Raw genomic sequence first — 11,318 nt, forward strand, 5'->3', positions numbered from 1 at the left:
TTTTTTTTTGCGGTACGCGGGCCTCTCACTGTTGTGGATCACAGGCTCCGGACGCGCAGGCTCAGCGGCCATGGCTCACGGGCCCAGCTGCTCTGCGGCATGTGGGATCTCCCCGGACCGGGGCATGAACCCGTGTCCCCTGCATCAGCAGGCGGACTCTCAACCACTGTACCACCAAGGAAGCCCCATCTTGCTATTTTTTGATGTGTGTCCTCTGTTCTTGTTATTTTTTTTCCCCTGCATTCTTTTAGATTAATCGTATTTTTTATGATTCCATTTTATTTCCTTTATTGGCTTATTATCAATAACTCTTTGTTTTGTTACTTTAGTGGTTGCTTTAGCGCTTACAATATATACTTAAGCTTGTCACAGTCTTCTCTTAAGTTATATCACACCACTTCACATTTAGTGTAATAGCCTTGCAATAGTGTACTTCCATTCGCCCCCTCCTAGCCATTAGGCCATTGTCTAAGCAGTCAAATTGTCTCTAAAAGTTTTAAATGACATTTTAAAAAAAAACCTTGTATTTACCTACGTAGTTACCATTTCTAGTGCTCTTTATTGATTTGTCTAGATCCAGATTTCCAAATGGTATAATTTTCCTTTTCCCTAAAAGGACATCCTTCTAACATTTCTTGTGGTGTGGGTCAGCTGGTGATGAAATCTTTCAGCTGTTGTGTACATGAAAATATCTTTATTTGGCCTTTGTTTTTCATTAATAGACTTTATTTTTAAAGTGTTTTAGATTCACAGCAAAATTGAAAGTATAAAGAGTTCCCACATATTCTCCCCTTTGCCGCACCAATTCACAATCTCCCCCACCATTAACATCCCGCTTTAGTGCAGTACATTTGTTACACGATCTGTGAACCAACATTGCCACACCATTATCAATCTTATTTTATCAAGGAAAGTCCATAGTTCACATCAGGGTTCACTCTTTGTGTTGTGCTTCTTATGGGTTTTGACAAATGTGTAATAACATACACCAACCATTATGGTACCATCAGAATACTCTCCCTTTCCTGAAAGTCCGCTGTGCTCCTCCTGTTCACCCCTCCCTCCTGAACCCCTGCCAACCACTGATCTTTTTACTACCATAGTTTAGCCACTTCCAGAATGTTGTATAGTTGGAATCATACAGTATATATACCTTTTTCAGATTGGCTTCTTTAACTTAGTTATATGCATTTAAGTTTCCTCTATGTCTTTGTAGGTTGCTAGCTCATATCTTTTTAGTGCTGAGTAATATCCCATTGTATAAATGTACCACAGTTTATCCATTGACAGACATCTTGGTTGCTTCCAAGTTAATCACTGGGTTTTCATTAATTGTTTTCTTCATGTTTCTTGTGCTTTGTTGAACTTACTGGAGCAATGTGTTTATAGTTTTGATCAAGCTTGGAAAAATTTGGGGCATTATTTCTTCATATTTTTTCTGTTTCCCCCTTTTCTCCTTTTTTTAAATTTGTTTATGGCTGTGTTGGGTCTTCGTTTCTGTGCGAGGGCTTTCTCTAGTTGTGGCAAGCGGGGGCCACTCTTCATCGTGGTGTGAGGGCCTCTCACTATCGCAGCCTCTCTTATTGAGGAGCACAGGCTCCAGACGCTCAGGCTCAGTAATTGTGGCTCACGGGCCCAGTTGCTCCACAGCATGTGGGATCTTCCCAGACCAGGGCTCGAACCCGTGTCCCCTGCATTGGCAGGCAGATTCTCAACCACTGCACCACCAGGGAAGCCCCTCCTTTTTATCCTTTTAGTGACTCCAATTACTTTTGTATTAGGCCACTTGAAGTTGTCCCATCTCAGACATTATAGTTGTCATATCTAGAAGATGATTGGGGTCTTTTTAATGTTTTTAGTATCTCTATTAAACTTTTGAACAAATGGAATACAGTTATCATAACTGTTTAATGGGTTCTCTGCTAATTCTGACATTTATGTCACTTCCAGGTTGGTTTCGATTGATTGATTGATCTCCTTTACAGATAGTGTTTTTCTGCTTCTTTGCTTACCTGGTAACCATTGATGCCAGATGTAAATTCTACCTTATTGGGTGCTGGATATTTTTGTAATCCTGGAAAACTCATGTGAATTCATAGGACATACAGAAACATTAGTTCCAGAAGAAAAAATCCACTGGCTTTGGCTGTGATATTGATTATGATACAAGTAAATTTCCTAGGAAATAATATAAAAAAGTTTTGTCAGCCTCTTATCTATAGTATGAAGGCAGAAACAAATTGCATTTAGCAGTGTTGTAACATATGGTGGAGTTTACTTTAGAGCAATATGGTCTTATAGAACTTTCTACAATTACAGGAATGTGCTTTATACAATTAAATATAATAGCTGCTAGTCACATATGGCATTGAGCACTTGAAATGTGGCTAATGCAACTAAGGAACTAAATTTTTCATTTAATTTTAATTAATTTAAACAGCAGATTTTTTATATTGTTTTATTTTTTTGTTTGTTTTTTAGGAGTTCTTTATTAAAGTTTAATTAGTACTTTAATAGAAGTATTTCTCTAGTGACCTAGGAGTTTTTCCTTTTGGTACTCACAAGGGCCTGACTTCAGTCACCCACAAGTGATATCTCAGCAACCTACCTGCCACCTAACAACCCAACTAGGTAACCTGATATAACTTCTAAGCCCCAAGCATTTTTCTGGAACCCACTGAAATGTGACTAAAAATGCCATCTCTAGCAGCTTGACATTGGAAAACCTGACTTTGGAGCTACCTACTATCATTCTTGACAACCCAAACTCTTATGCTGCTGCTACTTGACAGATCCATATTGTAAACAGCTGCAAAAACTTGACGTCTAGCATAAGCTCCCTACCAGAGCTTATTGCCAGTTCCTTTGACCCAATTTTTGATCTTAAATTTGAATGGCTGAAGTGTATATTAGGACCACTGAAAAAAGGAATATCCAGGTTATGGTGTCAGCTGCAGAGAGCCTTAATATTTAAATCGTGGTATCTAAGGTTAATTGGTATAGGCAATAACCAGTTAGATATCAATAAGTATTCCACTAGTTCAGATTTAGTCAAAATGGAAGAGAATCTAAAATAAAGTACTTTTATTTATTCATTTTTTTTAAGTTAGTTTATTTTTTAAATTGATTCATTTATGCATTTTTGGCTTGCTGGGTCTTCGTTGCGGCACTGGGTCTTTGTTGTGGCACACGGGCTCTTTTTTGCGGCATGTGGGCTCAGTAGTTGCAGCTCGCAGTCTTAGTTGCAGTATGTGGGATCTTAGTTCCCCCACCAGGGATCGAACCTGGGCCCCCTGCATTGGGAACATAGAGTCTTAACCACTGACCACCAGGGAGCTCCCAAAGTACTTTTACTTTTTATTTAAAAATTTTTTTTTATTGGAGTACAATTGCTTTACAATATTGTTAGTTTCTGCTGTACAATGAAGTGAATGAGCTATATGTATACCTATATCCCCTCCCTCTTGGACCTCCCTCCCAGCCCCAACCACACCCTCTCCAGCATTTATTGTTTGTAGATCTTTTGATGATGGCCATTCTGACTGGCGTGAGGTGATACCTCATTGTAGTTTTGATTTGCATTTCTCTAATAATTAGTGACATTGAGCATCCTTTCATGTGCCCCTTGGCCATCTGTATGTCCTCCTTAGAGAGTTATCGATTTAGGTTTTCTGCCCATTTGTTGATTGGGTTGTTTGTTTTTTTGATATTGAGCTCCATGAGCTGTTTCTGTATTTTGGAGATTAATCCTTTGTCTGTTGTTTCATTTGCAAATATTTTCTCCCATTCTGAGTGTTGTCTTTTTATCTTGTTTATGGTTTCCTTTGCTGTGCAAAAGCTTTTAAGTTTAATTAGGTCCCATTTGTTTATTTTTGTTTTTTTATTTTCATTACTGTAGGAGGTTGGTCAAAAAAGATCTTGCTGTGGTTTATGTCAAAGAGTGTTCTTCCTGTGTTTTCCTCTAAGAGTTTTATAGTGTCCGGTCTTACATTTAGGTCTTTAATCCATTTGGAGTTTATTTTTGTGTATGGTGTTAGGGAGTGTTCTAATTTCATTCTTTTACTTGTAGCTGTCCAGTTTTACCCAGCACCACTTTTTGAAGAGGCTGTCTTTTCTCCATTGTATGTTCTTGCCTGCTTTGTCATAAATTCAGTGGCCATATGTACATGGGTTTATCTCTGCTTTCTATCCTGTACCATTGATCTATATTTCTGTTTTTGTGCCAGTACCATATTATCTTGATTACTGTAGCTTTGTAGTACAGTCTGATCCTCCAAACTCCTGAGGGTCCCTCCAGGCGTGGGAACCCCTCCCCTCTCCCAGCCACCCCTCAGGAGCGCCAGTCCCATCCAGTCTCCACTCCTCCCCACTCGCTCCCCTCCATGTCCTACCCGGTCACTCAGGGGTTCCTCCCATCCCCTTGGGTGTCAAGGTCCCCCACCAGTGTCTGGTATGTGCCCTAGTTGTGGGGAGACATGAACTCTGTGTCTTTTTACTCTGCCATCTTGACTCCAAATTTCCCAAAGTACTTTTAAACAAAACAAGTTTCATTACATATTTTTGGAATTTTGCAGTATGTTTGGATACTTCTAGGAGTATCAGTGATATTTAAACTAGGACAGTGTATCCAACTTTCATGGAGGGTTAAAATAGAACTTTTAAGAAACTATTTGGGCTAGATATTTGGTATGCTAAGAGCTGGCATTAGGAAAATAGCCTGCGCTAAGATCTAAGAATTTACCCTTTTGTCTCTAAGGCATGTCTAAAGAAATTTTCATAGTTTTTAAGAGTCACACATAGCTTCTTAATATCCTTTTGGTAGCTAAGTCATAATTCCAAGTCTTCTTCCACATAGCCAGAGAACACTGATTCCCATCCAGGAAGTCAACCAACTGGTTGCAAACTGGTGCTTTTACCTACTATTCTGGGCTGCTACTCTTCACTGATTTCAAAAAACAAAACAAAACATTTTTTGAACTTTCCTAGTTGGTATCATTTCAGATGTGGCAAATACTATCTAACTTGTATCACAAGGACTTTTAGAGAAGGCTTCAGAGTATAGTAAGAAACATTTGTTTCTTTTGTCTTAATTAGCTTTTCCTATACTTTAGCTTATTTTATTTAGCTTTTTAGCATTTAATAAACAACATTGCACTGAGTGTTATACATGCAATCTGGTTGCTCTTCGTAAATATCTGTATATAAAATAAACTTGGTTAGATCATTTGCCTTAGGTTACACAGTAATTGGCAAAATCATGGAAAGCCCTTGGCTTTATACATAGTATAGTTCTCTCACATAGGTAAGATACTGGTTCATTCAGAAAATAATTTTATGTGTCTAGCACTGTGTTGGCTGGAGAGATACATGAAACCACGTAATCTCAGTTCATGTTTATATATTAACACTGAGAACTTTATTGGAGAGATAGGTTAAACTTGTTCTTTGTGTTCTTGTAAGTTTTAAACTTATTTTTATTTATTACATGAACAGTATTTTAACAAAAATCAGATAGTATTTGAACAGATATTAAAAGTTATGTATAAACTCATTATGTTAAATAAATTGCATTCATTTTGTATGTTCCAAATGTTGCATTACCATTTTTTCATATAGATGTAACATAATGAAGGTATAAACTTTTTAAGTAACATTTACGTTTTCTCTTCTTTTCTGCAGATGGCTGGTACCATTGATATGACTCTTCAAAGTGACATTATGACAATGTTTGAAAACAACTTTGATTAAAACTAGGTTTTTTAATTAACCATCAACTTAAATGAATAATACAAAAGATTAAAATGCAAATGGTAAAATGATTGCTTTCAGACACCAAGATACCAGTCTTATACTGTATTTTGACTGCTCTAAGATGATTAAACAATTTTCACTTAACGTTTTTTAATAGCTATATGTTCATTTTTTTAATGACATAATTTACAGGAAATTTTACAGTTCTGGATCCCTAAAAATTGAATAAATTCCCAAATGTTATTCATTTTACAAATAGTCTACTATATATTATAGGCCCTGTCTAATCAATGAAAATCCTAAAGAGATGGTGTCTTCCTGTTTAAAATATGAAGACTATACAAGGGTATCAAAAATATAGTTCTTGTTGAGTTTCTAATTTTGCTTTTTAGAGGGAGTTGTCATTTAATGGAGTTCAAACCTTATTTTATGGAGTGATGGGCCCTTTTGTAATGCAGATGTTTCAGTATTTTATTTATTTTTTAAAATTGAAGTATAATTAACCTACAACACTGTTATTTCCAGGTGTACAACATAGTGATTCAATACATCTGTACATTACAAAATGATCACCATGAGTTTTTAACTTTTAAAACAAATATTTGTCTGCCTTCAAAAATATTTAGAACCTCTAACAAACCATACTTGGTTTCTTTGAGTGTCAGGTTACATAAGATTCTCTATTGGTTCTATATTCAAAATTTATATTACCTACGGTTTGAAAGATGTTGAATTTGAGGCAAAATAGCAGTAGATATTAATTATGTATGCAAGTTTTTATAAGAATCTATACATTTCTTAATATGCATATGTGATAGCAATGGAAATCTAAAGTTTTACTTCACTAAGTATTTAAGTCTGTAAAATATTTTTGTTTCATCATTCTCAAGTTGGAATTATGTATAAGTCATGTATATCAGCTTCATGTATTTTAAAATTTTGGACTCTTGAAGTGTAACATTCAGGCACTATTCCAGTATCATCTAAAGTGAAAATTCAAAGTGTATGTGTATTGTACAAAAAGAAAGTTTTCTTGGCTTCATTTATTTTTATAATCAATATGATAATTTTTTGAAATATCTTTAAACTATTGACCATTTTAAAAACATGATTAACTAGTAGCTAAAATGGTGATGATACCTTCATGAAACATAGCCAGAATTAAAGTGAAAATCATACCTATACCTATTAAACTATATTTTTAACCAAGAAATTAGTATGCATATACTAAACAGCATGCATTGTTTTTCCTAAAAGATCATATAGATATATATTCTAATCTTTATTTATATATATAGTCTTAGATACTTCAGAAATGCATAGTGGTTACCTCTAGGTGATGGGATTACAGGATTTTTTTTTTGCTTTTTGGTTTTTTCCATTTTCTGTAGACTTTTCAGTATTTTCTGGTTCATTTAAATATTGATTGTGTAATGCTTTTATGATCTGTGGGAAATTTTCCATTTTGAAGAGAATAAAAATAGTAAATAAGAATTTAGTTCTGTCACATACACATTAAATCTTTCAACAACTGCCTTTCGATAACTAATAAAACTGCTCAATGAATGATCTTTGTCTATATCTAAAAAGAAAGTTCAGCTTCATTAACATATCCTTTTACATTAAATGGCTTACTTGAGGTTTTCCTATAAACATTTGCAGCAGTCCTTATAGAGAGCTGTGTTATGGTGATCAGTGTTTAGTTTAACCAGTTTCACGCTTGAACCTTCGCTCAGTCTGTAAGGGGCCTGGCACATTGCAGATACTCAACAAAATTTTGGTAGGTTGATTGAAGGCAGTTCTGCAGAGAAATTATTGATGTATGACTGATCCTTCCTATGTTATGCATTATTTTTTAGTACAAAATTGGCTTCTCTTAACTTCTTGCATGGAGTTTACTTGTGTTAACAACATTCTCTATATAATCAACCTTTTTGCTTTTTTTTCCTTTTTGTTCTTGAGTTGTTCTGGAAGTGTGGTCCATGGACCAGCTGCATCAGCATCATCTGGGAACATGCAGATTCTCAGACTTCAGACTTACTAAATCAAAATAGGCCCAGCAACCTATAGTTGACCCTCCGGGTGATTCTAATATACACCAAAGTTTGGGAATCACTCCTCTAACTGAACCCTGGCTCTCTCCTACAGGCTGTCATTTAGTACTTGTTTTTCCACTAATGGTTTTCTTATCTTGGGAGTGCTTCTTGCAGACCTTTCTCTCCTTCCCTAAATATCCCAGCTTTAAGTTTTTCATGATCATCCGACTATACCACCCATAGTCATTTAGCATCCCTGGTTCACTCCTCCTCGTTCCCCAGAGATTTTAGTCTCTGTTTCACTGTCACTCTCTAATTGATGCTTCTCAGTCCCTTGACTTCTCTGCTAATGACCTTAATATCTAATCAACTTTAGCGACTCCTTTGTCATTGCCAACAACTATATCTCTTCCTTAATCTCAGTTTCAAGCATCCTAGTCTCTCACTATTTACTCCTGTCTTTTTCTAGCTTAATCTGGAAAGGCCCTGACTCCAGCAATCATTAGACCTCACTAGGACCTACGATCCTTTAACCCTAGTGCCTTTTCACAGTACCTCTCCCCTCACACCCTCACATCTCTCCTCATCCAGAGTCTGTAGTACGTTATCATTTATAATCGCTCCCTTGCATACACTGTCAACTCCATTGTTCCTTTCTTTGTTGAATTCACTTGGCAAAACTCCAGTCTTTATTAATCTGCCTGCTTGGCACCAATGAAACTGGTTAGAGAAAGACATACACCTCTAGCAAGAATAACAAAAAGAAAAAGACACAAATCACTACAGATCCTATAATCATTGAAAAGATAAAAGAGGGGCTCCCCTGGTGGCGCAGTGGTTGAGAGTCCGCCTGCCAATGCGGGGGACGCGGATTTGTGCCCCGGTCCGGGAAGATCCCACATGCCGCGGAGCGGCTGGGCGCGTGAGCCATGGCCGCTGAGCCTGCGTGTCCGGAGCCTGTGCTCCGCAATGGGAGAGGCCACAACAGTGAGAGGCCCACGTACCGCAAAAAAAAAAAAGATAAAAGGGAAATACTACAAATAACTTTACATTCATAAATTTGAAGAAATGGACCAATTCCTCAAAAAACATAAACCATCAAAACTCAATGTGAAATAATCTAAATAGCCCTGTACCATTAAAATTTTTTTAATTCATAATTTAATGGCTTCTGAAAAAAATCTCCAAGCCCATATGATTTCACTGAAAAATTATACCAAACATTTAAAGAAGGATTAATACCAGTGTTAATCTCTTGCAAGAAAAAAATCTATTCTAGAAAATGCCTCTTCCAGAAATTGGCCTATTCTGTAATTTTTGTCAACAGGACACATTTTATCAACAGGAACAGGGAATACTTCCCAACTCATAAGGCCAGTAATACCAATACTACAATCAAAGACAGTACCAAAAAAAAAAACAAAAAAGCTGCAGACCATTATCTCTAATGAACTTAGACACAACAATCTTCAACAAAATACTAGCAGACCAAATCCCATAATGTATGAAAAGAATTCTACTCCAAGTGTGATTTATTTGAGTTATGCAAAAAAAAACCCAAGTTATACAAATTGGAAATGAATAAAACTTTTTGGTGTTTTTTTATTTCTTTAGCTATAATTTCCCAAAATGTTAAATAATAGAAGCAATAGGAGTCATTTATATTTCCAATTTTAAAATGGCTGCAGGATTTCACCATAGGCTATTTTTGGGGGGTAACTATAATGTTTAAACAGTTTCTAAATTAATCTTGCTTTAAGGAACAGCTGCTGAATTTTTGCACATGATTTTCTACACAGAAAATCCAAGAAATCTAAAAAAAACTACAGCTAATAAGTGATTTAAGTAGGGTCACAGGATACAAAATCAACATACAAAAATCTGTTCTCTGCAGGCTAATGAGCATGTAAAAACAAAAACAGTAACGTTTATAATCACTCGAAAGAATATGGAATATTTAGGTATACACTTAACAAAACGTGTACAGGATCTGTATACTGAAAAGTACAAAATGCTTATGGAACAAATCAAAATAGAAAGACCTAAATAAATGAAGAGGCACACTGTGTTCATTAATTGGAAGACAACATAGTAAAGATGTCAGTTCTCCTCAAAATCACATCCTATCAAAACCCCAGCAGTTTTTCATAGACCTAAACAAGCTTATTCTAAAATGTATGTGGAATGGGAAAAGCACTAGAATACTTAAATAATATTGACAGAAAAGAATAGCATGAGGAATCATTCTGTGTGACATTAAGGCTTACTAAAAAGCTATAGTGAGGACTTCCCTGGTGGTCCAGTGGGTAAGACTCCGAGCTCCCAATGCAGGGGGCCCAGGTTCGATCCCTGGTGGGGGAACTAGATTCCGTATGCTTGCTGCAGCTAAGAGTCCGCATGCTGCAACTAAGGAACCCACATGCAGCAACAAAGATCCTGCGTGCCACAACTAAGTCCCTGTACAGCCAAAATAAAATAAAATTTTAAAAAACTACAGTAATCAAGAAATGTATTAGTGAAGAGGTAGACCCAGAGATCAGTGGACTAGAACAGGATAGGGAACCCAGAAGCAGAACCATAAAAATATGCTCAATTGATTTTTGACAAAAGTGCAATTCAGTGGAGGAAGGATGGAAGGATAGTCTTTGTGGGTTTTTTTTAGTTTATTTTTGACTGTGTTGGGTCTTCGTTGCTGTGCAAGGGCTTTCTCTAGTTGCGGCGAGCGGGGGCTACTGTTTGTTGTGGTGTGTGTGCTTCTCATTGTGGTGGCTTCTCTTGTGGAGCACAGGCTCTAGGCACACGGGCTTCAATAGTTATGGCACATGGGCTCAGTAGTTGTGGCTTGTGGGCTCTAGAGCACAGGCTCAGTAGTTGTGGTGCACGGGCTTAGTTGCTCCGTGGCATGTGGGATCTGCCTGGACCAGAGAGTGAACCCGTGTCCCCTGCATTGGCAGGCGGATTCTTAACCACTGTGCCACCAGGGAAGTCCTGGAACGATAGTCTTTACAACAAATGGTACCTAAGTCTCACATCTTATACAAAAATTAACTCAAAAATGCATCTTGGACTTAAATGTAAAATGTAAAACCATAAAATTTTAGGAAAAAAAACAAGAAAAATCTTTAGGCTCTGTGTGTTAAGCAAAAAGATTTTAGACTTGATACCAAAAGCATGATCCATAAATGAGAAATTGATAAATTGGATCTTTTCAAATTAAAACTTTTGTTCTATGAAAAGATAAACTACAGATTAGGAACAAGTATTTGCAAACCACATACCTGACAAAGAAATATCATATATAATAAAGAACTCTCAAAACAATTGTAAAAATATTAAGAAATGGGCAAAAGACATGAACAAAATTTCCTCAAAGAGAGGATACCTCTTTTCATATACACATGAAAGCATGTTCACCATCATTAGCCATCAGTGACATGTAAATTTGAACTGCAATGAGATATCACTGTACATCTATCAGAAAGGTTAAAATAAAAGAATAATGACACAAAACGCTGGCAAGGATGGAGAAAA

At 36.5% G+C, this 11,318-nt stretch overlaps 1 protein-coding gene across 1 annotated transcript in view; it reads left to right on the forward strand.

The window, feature by feature from the left end:
• Positions 1–5,748, forward strand: part of BRDT (bromodomain testis associated) — a 46,784-nt gene extending 41,036 nt beyond the window's left edge. The window contains exon 17 of the mRNA XM_024743606.1: positions 5,680–5,748. Within this exon, the coding sequence (XP_024599374.1) occupies positions 5,680–5,748 (69 nt within the window). The remainder of the gene's footprint in view (positions 1–5,679) is intronic.
• The last annotated feature ends 5,570 nt before the right edge of the window (positions 5,749–11,318 follow it).

Source organism: Neophocaena asiaeorientalis, unplaced genomic scaffold, assembly GCF_003031525.2.
Source record: "Neophocaena asiaeorientalis asiaeorientalis breed wild unplaced genomic scaffold, Neophocaena_asiaeorientalis_V1.1 scaffold317, whole genome shotgun sequence".
Taxonomy (NCBI): domain Eukaryota; kingdom Metazoa; phylum Chordata; class Mammalia; order Artiodactyla; family Phocoenidae; genus Neophocaena; species Neophocaena asiaeorientalis.